The following is a 24,633-nucleotide window of genomic DNA, read 5'->3' on the forward strand; positions in this document are numbered from 1 at the left end:
AGGCCTGTGATTCTTTTAGTGAGGTATTTCTGAGGCCTTTCCAGTTGTTGCAGATGTCTTGAGAGGTACATACCAAATGGGGCATTGTATTCTATAATGGGTCTAATGAGGGATGAGTACAGTGGGACAATGACCTCCTTTTTTCTGGATGAAAAGCCCTTCGTGATGAGGTGTGCCACATAGAAGGATTTCCTGACTGTTGTGGCGATGTTAGAGGGTTGTCATGATGGAGTAGCCTTAATATGAGTAAACTGTTTAGATTAAATAAATAAGGTAAAATGCAGTTTAACGTGTTCAGGATAAAATATTTTTCTTACATGTAAATATGACTATGACTGAGACATTCAGACATTTGATACCCAGCCTAACAGCAGCCAGGTATCTGGCACTTCATTAACTGACTGTGGTGAAGGTATGGTCAGGGCCATATGGCAGGTGATGGCCCTTTTAGAGTTGAAAGTAGTGAATGGCATCAGAAACAATGTAAAAATCTTCTTTAAATATCTCAGAAAGAATTCAGGACCATGATTCTAAAAGCCTTAAGCGAATGAGCTAAGGCAAGAGCCAAGTCAGATGTGTTATGCATTGGTTCTGTTGGTACAAATGTGGTGGAACATGGCGTGAGAAGATCAGAAAGGTAGAGGATTGTATAGGCAGGTGCGTGGTTGAAATGTTTACAAGGATAGTCTCCAAATCCACCATTCAAAATTTGCATTTGTCTAATTGATTTGATAATACCTGCTATTTCAGCAGCTCCTGAGAGATGTAAAAGGCAGTGGGGGAACTGTGTTTTAGCTGGTATTTTTTGATTTTTTTTTTACTATAGAAAAAAAAAAGCTTCAGTGTTCCAGAAATGTACCAAATGTGGATATAAATATCCCTCTTATGACATCCAAGCCATAAGGAGCAAGTGTTTGGGATAGAGCATTTGGAAATATTTTTTGAGCTATATGACACATTTGATTATTGTACCTTACAGGAATGAAAAAAATAAACCAATTCTCAAAGTGTTGTTTTTCTATGAGTTCTTCTACCATCTTTAAGTGCAGTAAAGAAAAAGGGAAAAGATGATAGTATTGATATAAGGTGCATAGATACATCTTCTGCTTCTAAAGCGTCCTGTGTGGGTGTTTCTAATTCTAAAGTCATCATTTGCAAAGCTTGAGTGAATGTTATTCATTCTTAGTCTCAGCTCTAAGGCATGGTAGTTGAGGAACATCCTCATAGAGAGTAAGCATTTTTTCAGAGAAAGTTCTAGATAGATACTTAGAATCTAGACCTTCATCAGCTATGCTTATATAGTCCTCCATCTCCATCCACAGTCCCTTCTTGCACATATACTCGGGGCAAGGTAATGTGGACACTGGTTTAGGCACAGACTAACTTGTGCATCCCCCTTTCCACTCTTTATTTGGGGGGGGGGGGCAAGGAAATGTCTCTCTCTTCTTTATCTGCTCCTTTTTCACTGGTTCTCGGGATGTTATGGAGCTGATGAACATGCAGTCAACTCTTGCTTCAAGTCTCAGTTTGACTTTACTGTCAGACTGTCTCATCAATACCAAGTTTATTGGTGGCAAATGTCAGTAGAGACCAAAGCTTCAATGCTGGTGAGTTGGCACTGGCATTTGCTGAGATGCTGTGGGGGTGTTGTCAGTGTTGATCACTTCAGTATTCACGTTTTGGGTACCAAAGCTATTCTCAGTGCTAGTGTCAGCCTTGGTGTTGAAATCTGATTAGATCATAAAAATGCAGACACTTTCAGATATAGTCTTGGCTGCAGATATCCTTGGTCCCAAGACCTTGGCATTGACCAGAGAGCTTGGAGATGTTGTAGACCAGATTGCTTGTTTGGTAGGTATCCCTGTCAAGTAAGCTGCTACATCTACTACAACTCATACTGCACTTCATTCTGATACTTTGTCCCTATTGTCTTAGAGTGGTAGAAATCTGCCACAGGGTCAGGAGGGATGTATCCAGTTTGGATACCACTTCCTCGCTCGGACAAGAGCTCTTTGAGTTCCCCCGAACCCCACCCCAGATAACAATCAAGAAGTGGAGGCTTTCCTAATATTCCTCCAATGATCTGAAATTTGAAGAGATTATGGAATTAATAAGTTAGCTGTGGTGATGGCCATCTGACTCTGTCACTAGAGGAACAGATACTACAAGAGGCTTTCCATTCTGCCTCACCTACCTCTTGAGTGTTTACCCCTGCAGGTTTTATTCATTATGCAGAAGGCTTGACAAGAACCTGATGTGTAGCACATATCCTTAGGAATCTTGCAGATGTTAAGAACAATGGAGTAATCATCCCCTAGCTGTGGCTGCCACACAAAGAAAGAAAAAACGAAGGAAAGCACCCTCAGAAGAAAGTCTAGTGTTTTTACTTCCCTGACAAGGCATCTAGGACACAAGAATGCTGTGACAAATGTGTGTATCCATCAAGTCCTTTCTCTGGATGAATACTCGGCTACCTGACGCATATGACTCGTTTTATTCATGAGTTAGCAGAGAGAGGTAGAGAGAGAGAGAACCTAAGAAACACTGAAAAAAGACCATTTGGGAATTTATAGTGCAAGGTGGAATCCAAGGTGGCAGTCTTGGCTAATATTAGCAACTTCTCCATGTGACTACACATAAAGCAGTAGATGGAGCAACCCTTGCAGCTTTGACAGAAATCATCATTCAGCATCGCACTTACCTGAGGTACTGTAACTCTGCAGACAGCTTTAAGGCATTTGTCATTTATGTCCCATGTGATGACTGATCCTTGTCTGGGCTGCAAATGGAGGATAGACTGTAAATGAGCAGGATATTTTACATCCCACAGAGAAACTTTTCTTAATCACTCCCTTTCAGGTAGTGAGAAACTGGTCTGGCTGTAAAGGTTCCCAGAATGGATGCCAGCCTGAAGACTGAAGCAGTCTGTAAACCAGGATCTTCAGAGTCCCCATCCTGCATTCACCTACAAAATCCCTTTGAACTTTGCCCATGTCTCCCATGCTGTAGGCATTTAGGGTGATGAGTCTCCCTGCATCTTCCTGTGGGGCTGGCCTTCATGCAGTACAAGTGGACTGGGGAGATTGTGCTCAGAGCCTACAGTATCCCATTTCTATTTCCATAATGGCCCACCTTCTTGCCCCTTTCTGATGTTTCATTCTGTCAGAAGGCACCATCTAGAAAAGAGGTAAGATATCTCTTAATAAAAAGTGACATCTGATAGGGTCCCCCCCATGCCTCTCAACCTCTTAGCACAAGAAATCTGGACAAAGTCTAAAATAATAGTGGGATAAAGGCCCAAAAATAGGGACAGATTTTAAATATTGCTCTTATAAATGTTGCTAGATTAGCAGGATGTGTGTTAGCATGCATTTTCAGAAGGACATGAAGTCTGAAACTCAAATGTGAATATCAGTGACTTCAATCTTCAGTGATATTCTAGAAAATAACAAATTTTATGAGAAACAATCAAAAGTATGAGGCAAAAATCTGGACATTCTGTGAAAATCAGGACAGTTGAAATGTATTTTTCCACCACATCAGTGAGGGTCCGGAGTCTGTTCAATATCTTTCTGGTGCAGATGAAGAAAACGTAATCAAGCACATCCTGTACTTCAGTGGTCTAAATCTGTATGAAAAAGTTCTTGTGCTTTAGGGTGGGGGAACAATCATTGCCAGTTCAGAGCCCTCATATTTGATCTCACCACAGCCCCAGCATATGGAGAACATTGACATCTGTGCAGTGACAGAGACCTGGTTCAAAGCTCCAGAGAGCACCCCTGCATTACCAGGCTTCAATTCATACCACACCTTTCGGCCACCTAACCCAGAAAGAAGCATTAAAGGCGGAGGCGTGTCCATATTCATTAAGGATATCCACACCTCCAGGCTAGTTGCACAGCATAATGCATCTGAGATTATCCAAGTGCAACTAACTCTGGGCAAGACCGCAATCCAAATTGTAGCTTGCTACAGACCCCCCACCATGCCCCAGGATTCACACTCCTCATTTCTTGATACACTGGAAAGTATTAGGGTACAACCCAACACCCTAATAATGGGTGATTTCAACTACCCCACCATTAACTGGGAAAACTACTCATGTACCAACTCTTTTGCTCAACGTTTTCTAGAATTCATAAATTCCAACGCCTTGGATCAACTTATTCACACCCCCACCAGGGGCAGCAATATCCTAGACCTGGTCATTACCAACATGGGAAACCGGTGTTCCACACACAAGAGGTCAATTCCTCGTTGGTCAGATCCGACCACAAGCTAATCAGCCTAGACATCCACATCCCACCCCCAGCCCCAATTAGGGAAACCATCGTAAAAACTTCTCAAAGCCAACTTCACACTTCTTAAGACAGAAGTGGCAAACTTCATGACACCCATGCAGATGGACAATAGAGGTATGACTGCCGAATCCTACACAAATGCACTTTATAAGCACTTACACGAGTGTATGGATCATGCTATCCCTAATAGAACCAAGATGTTATGCTCTAAAAAAAGGAAGCCAATCTGGTGGACCTCTGCCATAAACAAACTCTACAACAGAAGAAAGAAACTGTTGCAAAAAAGAGTAAAATCCCATGACTGGAGGAACTCCCTGGTCAACCTCAGTAAGAAGCTGAGATCCCTCATAAAATCCTCCAAAGCTAGTTACGAAAACAAAATTGCCACTGACTGTAAAGACAACCACAAAGCATTCTATAGCTATGTCAAGAATCTAAATGGGAACACTCAGATCTGCTCTGAATTACAGCATAATGGCACTAAATATACAGAACCAACTGATATTGCCAACATCCTAGCAGATAGGTTCAGTGCTAACTTTACCCCCCTCTTACCCCCTAGAGGGCCCATCTCTATACCTGAAGAATGCAAAGTTCCTATAATCACGGCTGCACAGGTAAAAAACACACTCTCCAAAGCCAAGAACACAGCATCCATGGGATCTGACAATATCCCAGGCTGCGTTCTACACGAAATACAGAATGAACTGGCACCCTACCTAAGTACCATGTTCAATCATAGCCTTACCTCAGGCTTTGTACCCACTGAATGGCGCACCGTGACAGTTATCCCACTCCACAAAGGGGGAGCCACGACAGTCCCCGGGAACTACGGCCCCATTAGCCTGACGAGCCTGGTCTGCAAGGCCATGGAACGTATCATAATGGAACTCATAAACAAAGACATTGGTAATCTCCAAACTCTGGACCCTACACAGTTTGGATTTGTAAAAGGCAAATCATGTCTCCTAAACCTGATTGACTTCTTTGAAGCAGTCACCAAAGCCATAGATCAGGGTAAAATGGTTCACACAGCTTATCTAGATCTCGCTAAGGCTTTCAACACCATCCCCCACTCTGGAATTATAGATAAGCTCACTAAACTAGGTACAAATCCCTATGCCACAAGATGGGTTGCCAACTGGCTCACGGACAGAACCCACACTGTGAAAGTAGCGGATTCCAAATCCGACATCAGACCAGTGACAAGTGGAGTACCACAGGGTTCAGTCCTGAGTCCTCTCCTGTTTGGTATCTACTTCTCTGAAGTGCAGGCCAACACAGAAGGTTTTGGCTAACAAAGTTTGCAGATGACTGCAAACTAGGAGCCATAATCGAAACTCCTAACAATGTGGACAAACTACAAAAGGGCCTCAATGAGACAGATACCTGGTGTCAAAGCCATGGCCTGAAACTCAGTGCCAAAAAGTGTATTGTCATCCCCTTTGGTAAAAACTCTGTACCCATGAACTACCACATAGGCGGTAGTCTACTTAACACCAAAAGTGTGATAAGAGACCTTGGGACATAGGTGGACAGTAGTCTCTCATTTGATAATCACATCGCCACAGTGGTCAGGAAATCCTTCTACGTGGCTCATCTCATCACAAAAGGATTCTCATCCAGAAAAAAAGAAGTCATTGTTCCCCTCTACTCATCACTCATTAGACCCATTATAGAGTACAACGTCCCTTTTGGTATGTACCTCACAAGACATCTACAACAACTGGAAAGGCCACAGAAATACCTCACAAAGAGGATTACTGGCCTCAAACATATGCCCTATGCAGACCGTCTCAAAAAACTACAGCTTTACTCCATCGCATATCGCCTAATCAGGGGCGATCTCTGCCTAACATACAAAGCTATGTCAAACCCAGAGCTGTTGGACATGCTCCACTTAAAGAAATCCCAATCCCTCTGAGCTACACGATCTAGGGACCTTAACCTTGTCACCACAATAAACAGAACATGCTGGAGGGATAGATTCCTGTCCCAGAGACTTCCCATACTCTGGAACAGACTACCTATCTATGTCAAACAGAGCCCCTCATTAGCACTGTACAAGAAAAATCTTGATGATTGGATGGAAAATGGGAAATTCACCCCGGGGATCACTTCTGTGGCTCTGCTCGACGGGGCACAGGAAAATAACTTTCTTGGGTAGCGAAAGCCAGGGTACATTGTTTGGCTAGGCTTGTAGCCTAGTACCTACCTATGAACCTATGTATGACAGCTGTTGCGGCTCATTCTAGGCTGAAAGTGCTAAGAGTTTTCCCTTATCTTGACAATTGGCTGCTAGCACCTATGATAAGGGAGAAATTGATAAATGCAAGGGACTGTATACTACAACTGTTCCATTCCTGACTACTGGCCAGTCACATAGAGTTATCACAAACACAGATTTTTATTGGCTGCTACCTGGACATAAAGATCTGTTTACTCACCTGTCAGAATTTTGAACCTTCAGTTCAGCATTGCAGCACTTCATATCATATTTACAAAATGAAGCCAAGTGCACCCACTTTCATGATGCCATCTAAAATAATAAGCACTCCTACTTGTATGCATTAATTTATTATACACCGTGTTAATTGTTCAGCATAAGATACTTTGTAATTTATTGTAAATGTGTAAATACTACTGTTATGTGTTCTTAATGTGTTTTCTACTTTGTTGTCCATTATGTTGGGTACATTGCTGCTGTTACATTTCTCTAATTACACTGTTAATTGTTTTGTTGTACTGCTGAAATGTACCCAGGTCATGCCCACTTACCTAGTTAGCAATGGCAAGTAATTAAATAAATAATCATCCCACCTTATCTTCTGCTAAACTGACAGCCACAGTCATCTTCCTCAAGGTTCTAGCTCTTATAGCAGCAAAAATTTTCTTCAGCCTCTTTGCCAGATACAGTATGAGGGTTCTTCAGTGGGCATTCAGGGTACATTGGTCTCAGCATATGATGCCATTTTTTCTTCCAATTTGAATGTCATGGGTATTTCATTATCTTCTTCTGTGGGTGCTTTTTCTGGGTGATCTCTGTCTTAGGAAAGTCCCATTACTCCCTTCTCTCTCTCTAAGTGTGACGGTCAGCATGGATGTTTCTATCTTGAGGTGGGGAAGCATTCTTTAGGGCAGAGAGTCCAAGGGACTTGGTTACAGCAAGAAGCCTCTCACCACATCAGTGTCCTAGAGTTTACTGCAGTCCTCATAACACTTTTTTTGCTTGGTATAACCCAGAGGCCTGCTTGGTCAGAGTGGTTCCTTCTTCTAGCAACAAGGATTTTTTGCCTTTTTTATCCCCCTCTTTATGACTGCCTGCTTAGCCCCATCAGACTTTGAGTTAAGTCCATGAAGAGTTAGAAATACTGCAAGGCTTCTACCTATGTTCAAAGGAGAACGGTTCTCCATATGAATGACTGGTACCTCATACCTATTAAGTCAGACAGCTTACAATTTGTCCTCTACTGCAGAAAAGCAACTTCTATTATCAGCTGCATGTTGTCCATAATGATGGGGTGTGTTGCATTTAATCTGAGCTGTATTCTTCAGATAGTAATAACAACTCTTGATGGTGGCCACAGTGAGAGCCTACCATCAGGAAAAATGTCCAGGTCCAGAATGTGGGGTACAAAATCCAACTGATTCCCTATATGTAATTAACTGATGGAACATATGAACATTAGACGGGCGTATGGTAGCATGCACCAGAAATGGTATATTTTTTTACTTGCTTGAGCTTTAAGCATTTGTAAGTTATCCATTTAAAGATAAAATTCAGACAATCTTCTAAAACAGAAAAGTCTGCAGTATTCTGTGGAGAAAAGGAGGTGTATACTTGAATGTCATCATCATCATGTACCTGGTGAAAATATACCTGTCACTTCAGCTTTAAGCATTTGTAAGTTATCCATTTAAAGATAAAATTCAGACAATCTTCTAAAACAGAAAAGTCTGCAGTATTCTGTGGAGAAAAGGAGGTGTATACTTGAATGTCATCATCATCATGTACCTGGTGAAAATATACCTGTCACTTCAGCTTTAAGCATTTGTAAGTTATCCATTTAAAGATAAAATTCAGACAATCTTCTAAAACAGAAAAGTCTGCAGTATTCTGTGGAGAAAAGGAGGTGTATACTTGAATGTCATCATCATCATGTACCTGGTGAAAATATACCTGTCACTTCAGCTTTAAGCATTTGGAAGTTATCCATTTAAAGATAAAATTCAGACAATCTTCTAAAACAGAAAAGTCTGCAGTATTCTGTGGAGAAAAGGAGGTGTATACTTGAATGTCATCATCATCATGTACCTGGTAAAAATATACCTGTCACTTCAGCTTTAAGCATTTGTAAGTTATCCATTTAAAGATAAAATTCAGACAATATTCTAAAACAGAAAAGTCTGCAGTATTCTGTGGAGAAAAGGAGGTGTATACTTGAATGTCATCATCATCATGTACCTGGTGAAAATATACCTGTCACTTCAGCTTTAAGCATTTGGAAGTTATCCATTTAAAGATAAAATTCAGACAATCTTCTAAAACAGAAAAGTCTGCAGTATTCTGTGGAGAAAAGGAGATGTATACTTGAATGTCATCATCATCATGTACCTGGTGAAAATATACCTGTCACTTCAGCTTTAAGCATTTGGAAGTTATCCATTTAAAGATAAAATTCAGACAATCTTCTAAAACAGAAAAGTCTGCAGTATTCTGTGGAGAAAAGGAGGTGTATACTTGAATGTCATCATCATCATGTACCTGGTGAAAATATACCTGTCACTTCAGCTTTAAGCATTTGGAAGTTATCCATTTAAAGATAAAATTCAGACAATCTTCTAAAACAGAAAAGTCTGCAGTATTCTGTGGAGAAAATGAGGTGTATACTTGAATGTCATCATCATCATGTACCTGGTGAAAATATACCTGTCACTTCAGCTTTAAGCATTTGGAAGTTATCCATTTAAAGATAAAATTCAGACAATCTTCTAAAACAGAAAAGTCTGCAGTATTCTGTGGAGAAAAGGAGGTGTATACTTGAATGTCATCATCATCATGTACCTGGTGAAAATATACCTGTCACTTCAGCTTTAAGCATTTGGAAGTTATCCATTTAAAGATAAAATTCAGACAATCTTCTAAAACAGAAAAGTCTGCAGTATTCTGTGGAGAAAAGGAGGTGTATACTTGAATGTCATCATCATCATGTACCTGGTGAAAATATACCTGTCACTTCAGCTTTAAGCATTTGGAAGTTATCCATTTAAAGATAAAATTCAGACAATCTTCTAAAACAGAAAAGTCTGCAGTATTCTGTGGAGAAAAGGAGGTGTATACTTGAATGTCATCATCATCATGTACCTGGTGAAAATATACCTGTCACTTCAGCTTTAAGCATTTGGAAGTTATCCATTTAAAGATAAAATTCAGACAATCTTCTAAAACAGAAAAGTCTGCAGTATTCTGTGGAGAAATGGAGGTGTATACTTGAATGTCATCATCATCATGTACCTGGTGAAAATATACCTGTCACTTCAGCTTTAAGCATTTGGAAGTTATCCATTTAAAGATAAAATTCAGACAATCTTCTAAAACAGAAAAGTCTGCAGTATTCTGTGGAGAAAAGGAGGTGTATACTTGAATGTCATCATCATCATGTACCTGGTGAAAATATACCTGTCACTTCAGCTTTAAGCATTTGGAAGTTATCCATTTAAAGATAAAATTCAGACAATCTTCTAAAACAGAAAAGTCTGCAGTATTCTGTGGAGAAAAGGAGGTGTATACTTGAATGTCATCATCATCATGTACCTGGTGAAAATATACCTGTCACTTCAGTGACCACCCCACCCCCCAGTAAGAAGCATATGCTCAGTAAACACCAAGGGAGTCAAGAATGAGCTACTGAGGTACATCACAGTTTAGTGAGCAGGGGTCTGTGAAATTTAAACTAGATATCAGCCGTTAAGTACATCCTGAAAGGTGAGAGGCATAGCATTCTAAAACCGTACACGATAGCCAACAGGGACTGCTAATAAAAACTTGCTAGAACACCATGCTTCACAAGGTAGAGAGCCCATATGCAAGTAATTAGCTGTACAGATGGCTTTCCCTCACACAGTTACAGGGCAAATAATCACACCAGTGTATTTACTTTTCCCATATTACATTGCTCAGTTTCATTCGTACTGCAAACATAACAATTGCTGCAGGTATGTTTAGTCCAGGGCATAGACATAAGGCTTTCTTTCTGATGTGGTAGGTGGTTATCAACTCTTTAGTAGCCTTTATTATTTACTTTTAGTCATGTTTAAATGTATGAGCATTATTTTTTAACTAATTCCATTACAGATGTTGCTGTGCTGTTACTTTATTTGCAAGGGGTCAACGTGTTTATTAATCTTTTCTGCACAAATTTCTTTCCATGCTTGTTATAATTCCCATGTTATCACTTTATTTTTGTTTTATTGTGAGCATTCAAAACGTAGCTCCTTCTCCATGATCATTTTAGTGACTATATGTTTATTTATGTGTTTATTCATATTTAAGGTTACAAATCAAACCCTATACAATTACAGAAGAAAGGAATATATCTCAAAGAAATTCAAAATGCCCTTGACTGTATTCGAAAATCCCAGGATGGAATTAATAGGTAATTTTAATTACAATCGTGGCTACAAAAATATTGAATATCTTTTAATACCTGATTCTGATATTCATGAATTTATCAACATTCTTATTTACTTTTAGACTTACTTTTGGACATTTAGAGCAATGATGAGTGGAACATTTAGATATTAGCTAGTCAACCAGTTTAAATTTAGAAAGTGAGAAGAAATTAAAGAAGAGTTTTTTGTCCCTGGAGCAAGTATTTCTGATGCCATTTGATTTACAAATGTAAAGTAAGTCCATCAGTAATTGGCCAGAGGATGTCATGTATGCTTGAGATAGATAACCTCCTAGCAGTCTATAAGAGACTAAGTATAGAGATAGCACTCTGAAGCAGTCTGTGATGCCCGTGCCCTGGCCCAGCAATCAAGGAGCCTCAATCCTCACCACTGACACCAGAGAGGGCCACTCCTAGAAGAGGAAAGGATGACTAATACACACATTAAAATACAATTTCCCTTAAGTGCAGACAGAGATCACAGTCAGTGTGGGGCTGGTTGCTCCCTTGCTCACCAGGTCCCCAATAAGACTAGTCACTGGCACAGCTATAGGGTCCAGATCTCAGCCTAGCTGGCAAGCTAACCTCCAGCACCCTCTCTGTCCAACCAGTGCTTTGTGTCCCTGCCCAGGTAGCTGACACACACCCACACTTTGAGATAAGTATTTGTACAACTTCACAGACACTCCTGGGAAAGGCTGATGCAGATTCTACAGATGTGCCCGTTTACCCAGACTATACAGTAGTAATTTCTGCCACCACCAGCTAATTTATCGGCTACTAAAAGGCCCTTAAAAGGGTGTCCAATTATTACTGTCCAATATTATTATCCAATTGGTAATGTGACTATTCAGTCTAAGGCTTATTTTAGAGTGGCCTATTACAATGAACTCTATAAATATGCAATGTACTCTAGAGCCTACTCCTTTATACAAACTAGCCACAGTTAAAGGTTTTTAAAATATTTAATAATAAATAATTAAAACACAAGACAATACTACTACACCACAGAGATATGTAAGAGTTCATAGATCACATAGAAACTTAAAATAATATAGTAGGACAGGTCTGATGTCAAAGAAAAACATTAATACAGTAGGACATGTCTGATGTCAAAGAAAAACACTTAATCTAACTTTCTAATCTTTAGCTATTCTTAAGAGAAAACACAGTGCTATAATCTTACTTCCATACATAACAAGCAAGCAGTGCTGGGTTAGATGTCCAAGATCAAAATGCTTCCAGTCTCTCACTGAACAATAGTTTTTAAACACTAACCAATAGCTCTGCTAAGGCCCTCCCAAATTACATCATTTTGACACTTGGGTTTTCTCAGTATTTACATTACATCATCTTGACACTTAGTCTGGAGTTCCCAGGCCACAAACTGCATTATTTAGCAAGCTAACACCAGCTCAGGAAACTACAACAATACAAGGCATTTCACATATACATTCTAGCAGAAACCAGAGCAATAAAGCACATTCCATATGTAAATTCTGCCCCTTAACTTTAACCTTAAAACAATGGGCATGAAACCTTCATCCAGACTCACTGGAGCCGACTTGTAAAACATCAAAGAGATTCATAAGATCTTTCCAACTTCAAAAGACACATTTGAAATACTTGGCTTGGTTTTCCGTACAGCAGATGGCAATGTTGCAACAATCTTGAAGTTCACATTTTACAGTGTTTTCTTTCATTTAAAAACACAAGCCTGTATTTTACATTTATTTATACAGTCGATAGAATTATGTATCAAATTCTATTTGATTAGGCTGACAGCCTTCACGCATCTTATATGTTCATAGGTAGGTACTAGGCTATTGGCCCTAGGGCCCATACAAGCCTAGCCAAAAAATGTACCCTGGCTTTCGCCACCCAAGAAAATTATTTTCCTATGCCCCTGTCGAGCAGAGCCACAGAAGTGATCCCCGGGGAGAATTTCCCATTTCCCATCCAATCATCAAGATTTTTCTTGAAGAGTGCTAATGAGGAGCTCTGTTTGACATAGATAGGTAGTCTGTTCCAGAGTATGGGAAGTCTCTGGGAAAGGAATCTATCCCTCCAGCATGTTCTGTTTATTGTGGTGACAAGGTTAAGGTCCCTAGAGCGTGTAGCTCGGAGGGATTGGGATTTCTTTAAATGGAGCATGTCCAACAGCTCTGGCTTTGACATAGCTTTGTATGTTAGGCAGAGATCGTTCCTGAGTAGGCGATATGCGATGGAATAAAGCTGCAGTTTTTTGAGAAGGTCTGCATAGGGCATCTGTTTGAGGCCAGTAATCCTCTTTGTGAGGTATTTCTGTGGTCTTTCCAGTTGTTGTAGATGTCTTGTGAGGTACATACCAAAAGGGGCATTGTACTCTATAATGGGTCTAATGAGTGATGAGTAGAGGGGAACAATGACCTCTTTTTTTCTGGATGCGAATCCTTTTGTGATGAGATGAGCCACGTAGAAGGATTTCCTGACTACTGTGGCGATGTGATTATCAAAGGAGAGACTACTGTCCACCTGTGTCCCAAGGTCTCTTATCACATTTTCAGCATTAAGTAGACTACCAGCTATGTGGTAGTTCATGGGTACAGAGTGTTTTACCAAAGGGGATGACAATACACTTTTTGGCATTGAGCTTCAGGCCATGGCTTTGACACCAGGTATCAGTCTCAGTGAGGCCCTTTTGTAGTTTGTCCACATCGTTAGGAGTTTCGATTATGGCTCCTAGTTTGCAGTCATCTGCAAACTTTGTTAGCCAAAGACCTTCTGTGTTGGCCTGCACTTCAGAGAAGTAGATACCAAACAGGAGAGGACCCAGGACTGAACCCTGTGGTATTCCACTTGTCACTGGTCTGATGTCGGATTTGGAATCCGCTACTTTCACAGTGTGGGTTCTGTCCATGAGCCAGTTGGCAACCCATCTTATGACATAGGGATTTATACCTAGTTTAGTGAGCTTATTTATAATTCCAGAGTGGGGGATGGTGTCAAAAGCCTTGGCGAGATCTAGATAAGCTGTGTGAACCATTTTACCATCATCTATGGCTTTGGTGACTGCTTCAAAGAAGTTAATTAGGTTTAGGAGACATGATCTGCCTTTTACAAATCCGAACTGAGTAGGGTCCAGAGTTTGGAGATTACCAATGTCTTTGTTTGAGTTCCATGATGATACGTTCCATGGCCTTGCAGACCAGGCTCGTCAGGCTAATGGCGCGGTAGTTCCCGGGGTCCCTCGTGGCTCCCCCTTTGTGGAGTGGGATAACTGTCGCCGTGCGCCATTCAGTGGGTACAAAGCCTGAGGTGAGGCTATGATTGAACATGGTACTTAGGTAGGGTGCCAGTTCATTCTGTAGTTCGTGTAGAACGCAGCCTGGGATATTGTCAGGTCCCATGGATGCTGTGTTCTTGGCTTTGCAGAGTGTGTTTTTTACCTGTGTAGCCGTGATTATAGGAACTTTGCATTCTTCCAGTATAGAGATGGGCCCTCTAGGGGGTGAGAGGGGGGTAAAGTTAGCACTGAACCTATCTGCTAGGATGTTGGCAATATCAGTTGTTTCTGTATATTTAGTACCATATGCTGTAACTCAGAGCAGATCTGAGTGTTCCCATTTAGATTCTTGACATAGCTATAGAATGTTTTGTGGTTGTCTTTAGAGTCAGTGGCAATTTTGTTTTCGTAACTAGCTTTGGAGGATTTTATGAGGGATCTCAGCTTCTTACTGAGGTTGACCAGGGAGTTCCTCCAGTCATGGGATTTTACTCTTTTTTGCAACAGCTTCTTTCTTCTGTTGTAGAGTTTGTTTATGGCAGAGGACCACCAGATTGGCTTCCTTTTTTGGAGGATAACATCTTGGTTCTATTAGGGATAGCATGATCCATGCACTCGTGTAAGTGCTTATAAAGTGCATTTGTGTAGGATTCGGCAGTCATACCTCTATTGTCCGTCTGCATGGGTGCCATGAAGTTTGCCACTTCTGTCTTAAGAAGTGTGAAGTTGGCTTTTGAGAAGTTTTTTATGATGGTTTCCCTAATTGGGGCTGGGGGTGGGATGTGGATGTCTAGGCTGATTAGCTTGTGGTCGGATCTTACCAACGAGGAATTGACCTCTGGTGTGGAACACCGGTTTCCCATGTTGGTGATGACCAGGTCTAGGATATTGCTGTCCCTGGTGGGGGTGTGAATAAGTTGATCCAAGGCGTTGGAATTTATGAATTCTAGAAAACGTTGAGCAAAAGAGTTGGTACGTGAGTAGTTTTCCCAGTTAATGGTGGGGTAGTTGGAATCGCCCATTATTAGGGTGTTGGGTTGTACCCTAATACTTTCCAGTGTATCAAGAAATGAGGAGTGTGAATCCTGGGGCGTGGTGGGGGGTCTGTAGCAAGCTACAATTTGGATTGCGGTCTTGCCCAGAGTTAGTTGCACTTAGATAATCTCGGATGCATTTTGCTGTGCAACTAGCCTGGAGGTGTGGATATCCTTAATGAATATGGACATGCCTCCGCCTTTAGTGCTTCTTTCTGGGTTATGTGGCCGAAAGGTGTGGTATGAATTGAAGCCTGGTATTGCAGAGGTGCTCTCTGGAGCTTTGAACCAGGTCTCTGTCACTACACAGATGTCAATGTTCTCCATTTTAAGGAGTGCCTCGAGTGAGTGCATTTTGAGGTTTAGACTTCTAGCATTGAGTAGCATTACCCTCAGATTTTGCTTGCTTGTACCAGTTACGGTGGTGAATTTGTCATTTGATCCTTGCCTAAAAAAGGCACTATAGGGGTGGCAAGAATCTTAGCCAGTATCCGGAATCCTAAGGGCGACAGGTGCAGGCCATCTCTGGCAAAGCATCGTGGACTGTCGATCATGTCGTCCCAGGCAGACAAATACTGGATCCCCTTAGAATGATACCAGAAGCTTAGCCAATTGTTGAAGTCAATCATTTTGTCCTTGTACTGTGGTATCATTCTGGGTGATGGCAGGATGCTACTCAGGGTTAGGGTCATACCTGCCTGGGATACAAGATCGGAGAGCTCCTCCATGTCTCTTTTCATGTAGTCCAGGGAGGTGCGTCTCAGGTCATTCACACCAACATGGACAATGACAGTGTCATATTTGTACTTATTGTGGAGTGACCTGAGTGCATGCGTTATGTGGCAGATCCTGGCACCTGACAGGCAGCTGACAGTAACATTCTCCATGTTTAGTCCAGTGAGTGGAACATCAGTGTGCCTGACTATAGAGTCACCTATGACTAGAGTGTTGGGTACGTTGTTATGCCTTATGGGCTGTGGTTGAGTGGCACACTGAGTTTGTGGGCTATGTGTCATTTGGGTTGTGTTGGGGGTGGAGTTTGCTTGCGTTTATGCTTTGGATGTCCCTGATGCTTGGGCAAGTTTTTATTGAAAGCCTCCGCGAATGTAGGTGTGTGTTTTGTGTTTCTATGTGTGTGTTTTGGTGGTGTGGGTTTTGAGGGACTATGTGATGAGTGTGGTGTGGTGCAAGTGTTTACCCTCTCCTCTTGACTGTCTAGTCCAGTCTTGGGTGAAGAGAGCTTTGCTTCCAGTTTGGCTATATAAGTGCATCTCTCACAGGTTGTAGTGTTGGGTGGTAGGAGGAGAGGGTTGTCTGTGTACATGAGGCAATTGCTGCATTGCCCCAAGATGCCCAGATTCATCAGGTAGACAGGAGAAATCACTGGGAGCTGACCCTTAGACATGTGTGGATAAGTGCTTATTTATTAAGTACTAAAAACTGCTTTCCACTAGACAGGTGAGGAAAGTTTAGTGCTGTAGTAATTTGCAGCTTATGTAGTGCTTACAATGAGTTCTGAACAAGTGCTGAGTTCAAAGAAACAGATTTGAGTGCTGAAACTAGAAAACTGGCTAGTTATAAGAAAAATAAAACTAAGCTAGAAGGCTTCCCACCAGCACAGAAGGGCTTGAGGGCTCAGAAGCCTACAAACAGTCCATACCACTTAACAGGAAAGGCAGGAAACAAACTTAGATTTTTTTTTCTTCTGTTTCCCAGATGCTCTCTTTGTATGCAGTAGGAGTGCCAGAAATCAGAATATGATCTCACTGCACTCAGTTGAGTAAGCAAATGAGATGGGCCCAGAAGGAGTATCCAAATACAAATTTACAAGAGGGGCGGGCAGTTTCAAGGCCACTAAGATTAACACCAAAACAAAAACAGGGAAGGTGGGTGGGACTAACTGAAGAGCAGAGTCAAAACTTCCAGTTCAGTTAGTATTCTTGTAACACAGTTAAATCAATTTAAATACTGTATTTTTGAAAAAAGTGCAGATAAAGGTACTTAAATTCTCTTATACGTCCAGTTGAATACAGCTAGATCTTAGCCGGCCAAAGCTGAGGTTTTTAAGCAGAAAATATTTCAAACTGTACCACTTAAATAGGCAAGGACAGGAAATCAAAGAATGTGGCTACCCCCACACCTGTAATTACTAACAAACAATAAAATTCAGCAAGCACTGACTGGAGAGCAGAGTCAAAATTTCCAGTTCAGTTTATATATATTCCTGCAACACAGTTAAATCAATTTAAATACTGTATTATTTGAAAAAAGTGCAGATAAAGGTACTTAAATTCTCTTATACGCCCAGTTGAATACAGCTAGATCTTAGCCGCCAAAGCTGAGGTTTTTAAGCAGAAAATATTTCAAACTGTACCACTTAAATAGGCAAGGACAGGAAATCAAAGAATGTGGCTACACCCACACCTGTAATTACAAACAAACAATAAAATTTAGCAAGCACTGACTGGAGAGCAGAGTCAAAATTTCCAGTTCAGTTAATATATATTCCTGCAACACAGTTAAATTAATTTAAATACTGTATTCTTTGAAAAAAGTGCAGATAAAGGTACTTAAATTCTCTTATACGTCCAGTTGAATACAGCTAGATCTTAGCCGGCCAAAGCTGAGGCTTTTAAGCAGAAAATATTTCAAACTGTACCACTTAAATAGGCAAGGACAGGAAATCAAAGAATGTGGCTACCCCCACACCTGTAATTACTAACAAACAATAAAATTCAGCAAGCACTGACTGGAGAGCAGAGTCAAAATTTCCAGTTCAGTTAATATATATATTCCTGCAACACAGTTAAATCAATTTAAATACTGTATTCTTTCAGAAAAAGTGCAGATAAAGGTACTTAAATTCTCTTATATGTCCAGTTGAATACAGCTAGATCTTAGCCGGCCAAAGCTGAGGTTTTTAAGCAGAAAATATTTCAAACTGTACCACTTAAATAGGCAAGGACAGGAAATCAAAGAATGTGGCTACCCCCACACCCGTAATTACTAACAAACAATAAAATTCAGAAAGCACTGACTGGAGAGCAGAGTCAAAATTTCCAGTTCAGTTAATATATATTCCTGCAACACAGTTAAATCAATTTAAATACTGTATTCTTTGAAAAAAAAGTGCAGATAAAGGTACTTAAATTCTCTTATACGTCCAGTTGAATACAACTAGATCTTAGCCGGCCAAGGCTGAGGTTTTTAAGCAGAACATATTTCAAACTGTACCACTTAAATAGGCAAGGACAGGAAATCAAAGAATGTGGCTACCCCCACACCTGTAATTACTAACAAACAATAAAATTCAGAAAGCACTGACTGGAGATCTTCCTCCAATCTTCACATCTCTTCCCCCCCGGTGAACTCAAGCAAGTTTTTCAAGTGCCCCTTGAGAAACATCGCTTGAGAGTGGCAGGTCTATCTGGGTGTACCTCACCCCATTCCCTGTCTTGAGAGCCCATCTGCATTGGCATTGCTACTCCCTCTGTGGTGCTGCACTGACATATCATATGCTTGCAACCCCAGGCTCCATCTTAGCAACTTGGCATTTTGCTGACTGGCTCTGTTTAACCATGTTAGAGGGTTGTGATCTGTCATCACAGTGAATTTTCTTCCATACAGATAAGGCTGAAGTTTTTGTAGTGCCCACACTATGGCTAGACATTCCTTTTCTACTGCTGCATAGCATTCCTCCCTGGGTTGGAGCCTACAACTGAGATAAACGACTTAGTGCTCTTCTCCCTCTGAAGAAATCTGGCTAAGTACAGCCCCCACCCCATATTTGAAGCATCCACCTACACAACAAATTATTTGCTATAGTCTGGACTGGCTAACACAGGGGGTCCTCCCAAAGCTTCCTTAAGCTTCTGAAATGCCTGCTCACATGCTGGGGTCCACACTACCTTATCTGGCCTATTATTCCTTGTCAGGTCTGTGAGGGGAGCAGCTATGGTACTATAATTGGGAACAAACTTTCTGTAGTACCCTGCTGTCCCTAAGAATGCCCTCACATGCTTTTTGGTAACAGGTGCAGACCATGCCTAAATGGCTTCCACTTTGGCAGGTTCTGGCCTTATCTTACCACTCCCCACTCTATGTCTTGGGTAGGAGACCTCTGCCATACCCACCTGACATTTGCTCAGCTTAATGGTCAACCCTGCCCTCTGTAGTCTGCCCAGCACCTCCCTGACATGCTTAAGGTGCTCTTGCAGGAATGGCTGTAGATAGCAATATCATCCATGTAAGCAAGGGCAAACCCTCTTGCTCCTACTAAGATATGATCTACCAGCCTCTAGAAAGTCGCTGGGGCATTCTTCATCCCAAAGGGCATCTTTGTGAACTCATATAAGCCAAAAGGAGTCACAAAGGCTGACTTTTCTGTAGCACTGGGAGTCAAGGGCACCTGCCAGTAACCCTTGGTAAGATCAATGGTTGTAAGATACTTAGCCCCACCCAGCTGCTCTAGGGCCTCATCTGTCCTAGGCATGGGGTAAGCATCTGACTCTGTGTGACTGTTTAATTTCCTGTAGTCCACACACACAACCTGGTGCTGCCATCCTTCTTTGGTACCAGTACCACTGGGGAGGCCCAGGGACTGTTGGACTCCTGAATCACCCCTAGTTCCAACATCTCCTGTACTTCTTCCTTCAGAGTCTGTTTGACTCTTTCAGGCACCCTATAAGGGACCTGCCTAATAGGCCTTTGGGATCCTGTATCCATCTGGTGCTGCACCAGGTGGGTGCACCCTAATTTCCCAGTAAACACGTCCCCATATTTCTGCAACACTGCTCGGATTTCTCGAAACTGGGTAGGAGATATCTGCTGGGACATTGCTACCCCTTCCAGCGAGGTATCAGCCTGAGCCTCACTGAGGAGATCAGTCACAAGAGCTCTCTTAGACTCCTCATGCAATCCACTGCAAATGCTCAGCAAAAGGGCCTCCCTATCATGGTAAGGTTTCATCATGTTAACATGGTACAATTTGTGCCCCTACCTTCTGCCTAGCAGTTCCACTATGTAGTTAACATCACTTACCTTTCTTACCACCTTGTAGGGTCCCTCCCAAGCTGCTTGCAACTTGTTGTGTCTGACAAGAATGAGAACCATCACCTGCTGCCCTACAGCATACTCTCTAGCGCGAGCATTCCTGTCATACCACACCCTTTTCTGTTGTTGGGCTTCTGCCAGGTTCTCATGAGCCAGGCCCATGAGTTCCCTGAGCCTTGTCCTGAGGTTCAGGACATATGCCACAATAGACTCCTTGTGGGACTCAGATTCACATTCCCACTCATCTTGAATTAAATCTATAGGTCCACTCACCCTATGACCATACAGCAACTCAAAGGGTGAAGAACCCATGGATTCCTGGGGAACCTCTATGTAAGCAAACAACAGATGGGGCAAATATTTGTCCCACTCCCTCTTAAACTGATCTGTAAATGCCCGTAGCATGGACTTGCTTGTAGAGTTTAACCTCTCAACAAGACCATTAGTCTGGGGATGGTAGGGGGGTCTTCATGTGCTTTAATCCACATGACTTCCACAGACAAGCCAGCAGGTCTGACATGAAATTGGCACCTCGGTCAGTCAGTATTTCTTTTGGGAAACCCACCCTGCTGAAAATCTCTAACAAAGCATTTGCCACCTTCTCTGCCTCAGTGGAGGACAAAGCCACTGCCTCAGGGTATCATGTAGCATAATCCACTAACACTAGGATATACTTTTTCTCTGCGGAACTTGGGGTACTCAGATGACCCACAATATCCATAGCTACCTTCTGAAATGGCTCTTCAATCACAGGCAAAGGCATCAAAGGAGCTCTCACCTTGTCTCCTGCCTTACTTAACTTTTGGCACTGCTCACAGGTCCTGCAGTACCCTGCTACATCTCTGGAAATTCCAGGCTAATAGAAGTTTTGCATAATATGCCTCTTTGTACGTTATATGCCCATATGACCTGCAAAGGGAATATCATGGGCTATGGCTAGAAGCGCCAGACGGAAAGCTCTAGGCACTACCAACTGCTGTACTCCCTCACCTTTTAGCCCTCCCTCAGGGGTCCATTCTCTGTACAGTAACCCTTTGTTCCAGTATACAGATTCCCCCTTCCCTTGAGAATGAGGTGCCTCCCTATCTACCTGCCGCAGGCCTTGCAATGTATGGTCTGAGAGCTGAGCCTGTCTCAAGTCTCTCCTTGTAACCCTTCCCAGCTCCCCTTCCACTGGAAGTCGGGCATCCTCTGACAGTGGTGCTTCACTGCCAGCCTGGGTACTACTACTACTCACCTGTACCTTTGCAGCCACTCTGTCCAAGGGACCATCAGTACCCACAAGCAGCTGTGGCTCACCTTCAGTCTCACTGCTGCAGAGCAGCTTCCTCCCTGAAGTAACCACCTCTGCAGTCCTGGCTGCAAGTCTGCAGTCTGTCTGGGTCTCCCGCAGGCTACCAGACATACATGCTTGTCTCCAAGCCTGACTGCGTGTAACTGCACAAGTACATTGGACTGCCTCATCCAAATCTTTCCCTGTCAGGACATCTGCAGTATGGTAGTTCCATACCCTGGTTGTCTCAAGACAACCCACCATTGGCATTTTGTCTTTCCCACTTACTGGCTCTTTCACCTTTTGTTCCCCACCTTGCCTCCATGGACATCTGTATGCCACATGGCCCCACTGGTTGCATTCAAAATATTTAACCTGGCTCTTGGACGTATACCTGGACTAGTGGCTTCCCCTGCTACTGGTGGATTCTGTTGGGGCAGCCTGTGCTGCCCACCATGGGTTCCTTTAGTCCCATGAGCAGTACTGGGGGTCCCTTTCCTGTGCAGGGCTGCCCTGCTTGCTAGGCATAGGTCTTCCTTCTTCCCCAACTCCTTTGAAGTAGCACACTGTCTATCAGCTAACCAGATCCTCATGTCCTCAGGCAAAATGCTAAGGGCTTGTTCCCTTACCAAAAGGTCTGCCAGCCCTTCAAAAGTGGTGACCTGACATCCACTCACCCAGCTATAAAAATAAGTGCTCAGTTTAGCAATATATTCAGATACATTTTCATCTGCCTTGCGTCTATGCTTACAAAACTTTTTCCTATACATTTCTGGTGTTAGCTTAAAACATTCCAACAAGTGTCTTTTTACAGCAGTATAATCAAAGCAGTCAGTGTCATGCATTTTTGCTAAAGAAGTTACACCTTTACCATGGAGTAAAGGGGTCAGGAACCGTACCCAGAGCCCTTGGTCAACTTCATACTGTTTACATACCCGCTCAAACATATGAATGAAGCTTTCAAAATTATCCCCCTCTTTAAACTGTGGAAGAAATTTACTGACCTTTTTCTACTTCTGGGGTCCGGTTACTCCCTTCCCCATTATCTCCATGACTCTGGCGAAGAGTCAGCATTTCCCTGTCATGCCTCCTCTGCCGTTCATTTTCCTCAGCTTGTAGACTCCTCATTTTCTCAGCTGCTTCTAGTTCCATACACCTGGCCTCCAACTCAAGTCTCTTTAGCTCCAGCTGGATTTTTAAGTCCACTGCAGAAAGGTTGAGCTGTCCATTCTCCGAGGATATTGTATCTCCACTGTCAGTCTGATTGTCCTCCAGGCTGCTGTTTTCTGATGCAGCTGTAACCAAGGCTGCAATCAGGTCTGCCTTAGTCATGTTTCCATGCACCAGTCCCCTAGCCTGGCACAGCTCCGCCAGCTGGCTCCTTGTCAGCTTTCCATACTCCTCTGCTGACATGCTGCCTGCTCACCCTGACTAACACTAAGCTAACAAAAGAAATAAAACAATTGTGATCTGAACTCTTGAGTATACACTACATGTCTGTTTTAGAGTACAAAACACTTTTAGAGATCACTGTACATAAGCTACAGGAATTCGCTCTACCCACACCACTACAAGCCAGTTAGTGTTTGCCAACTAATCAGTATGTGATGTGGATCCCACCACAGCAAACCAATATCTGATAGGATATCCTAACCACTGCCACCAATATGTGACGCCCATGCCCTGGCCCAGCAATCAAGGAGTGTCAATCCTCACCACTGAAACCAAAGAGGGCGACTCCTAGAAGAAGAAAGGATAACTAATGCACACAGTAAAGTACAATTTCCCTAAGTGCACACAGAGATCACAGTCAGTCTGGGGCTGGTTGCTCCCTTGCTCACACAGGTCCCCAGTAAGACTCCCCACTGGAACAGCTAGAGGGTCCAGATCTCAGCCTAGCTGGCAAGCTAACCTCCAGTACCCTCTCTGTCCAACCAGTGTTTCGTGTCCCTGCCCAGGTAGCTGACACACACCCACACTTTGAGATAAGTATTTATACAACTTCACAGACACTCCTGGGAAAGGCTGACACAGATTATCCGGCTGTGCCCCTTTACCCAGACTATACAGTAGTAATTTCTGCCACCACCAGCTAATTTATCAGATACTAAAAGGCCCTTAAAAGGGTGTCCAATTATTACTGTGCAGTATTATTATCCAGTTGGTAATGTGACTATTCAGTCTAAGGCTTATTTTAGAGTGGCCTATTACAATGAACTCTATAAATATGCAATGCACTCTAGAACCTACTTCTCTATACAAACCAGCCGCAGGTAAAGTTTTTTAAAATATTTAATAATAAATAATTAAAACACAAGACAATACTACTACACCACAGAGATATCTAAGACTTCAGAGATCACATAGAAACTTAAAATAATACAGTAGGACAGGTCTGATGTCAAAGGAAAACACAATCAAACTTTCTAATCTTTAGCTATTCTTAAGAGAAAACACAGTGCTATAATCTTACTTACATACATAAAGAGCAAGCAGTGCTGGGTTAGATGTCCAAGATCAAAATGCTTCCAGTCTCTCACTGAACAATAGTTTTTAAACACTAGCCAATAGCTCTGCTGAGGCCCTCCCAAACTACATCATTTTGACACTTAGGTTTTCTCAGTATTCACATTACATCATCTTGACACTTAGTCTGGCGTTCCCAGGCCACAAACTGCATTATTTAGCAAGCTAACACCTGCTCAGGAAACTACAACAATACAAGGCATTTCACATATACATTCTAGCAGAAACCAGAGCAATAAAGCACATTCCATATGTAAATTCTGCCCCTTAACTTTAACCTTAAAACAATGGGCATGAAACCTTCATCCAGACTCACTGGAGCCAACTTGTAAAACATCAAAGAGATTCATAACATCTTTCCAACTTCAAAAGACACATTTGAAATGCTTGGCTTGGTTTTCCTTACAGCAGATGGCAATGTTGCAACAATCTTGATGCTCACATTTTACAGTGTTTTCTTTCATTTAAAAACACAAGCCTGTATTTTACAATTATTTATACAGTTGATAGA

At 42.1% G+C, this 24,633-nt stretch overlaps 1 protein-coding gene across 1 annotated transcript in view; it reads left to right on the forward strand.

Moving 5' to 3' along the window:
* The window catches only part of LOC122814267 (oxysterol-binding protein-related protein 8-like), a 716,151-nt gene that overhangs the window by 685,105 nt on the left and 6,413 nt on the right, over positions 1-24,633 (forward strand). Inside the window, exon 18 of the mRNA XM_044086861.1 lies at positions 10,855-10,957. Within this exon, the coding sequence (XP_043942796.1) occupies positions 10,855-10,957 (103 nt within the window). The remainder of the gene's footprint in view (positions 1-10,854; positions 10,958-24,633) is intronic.

Source organism: Protopterus annectens, chromosome 10.part0, assembly GCF_019279795.1.
Source record: "Protopterus annectens isolate FY-2018-M chromosome 10.part0, PAN1.0, whole genome shotgun sequence".
NCBI classification, from domain to species: Eukaryota; Metazoa; Chordata; order Ceratodontiformes; family Protopteridae; genus Protopterus; species Protopterus annectens.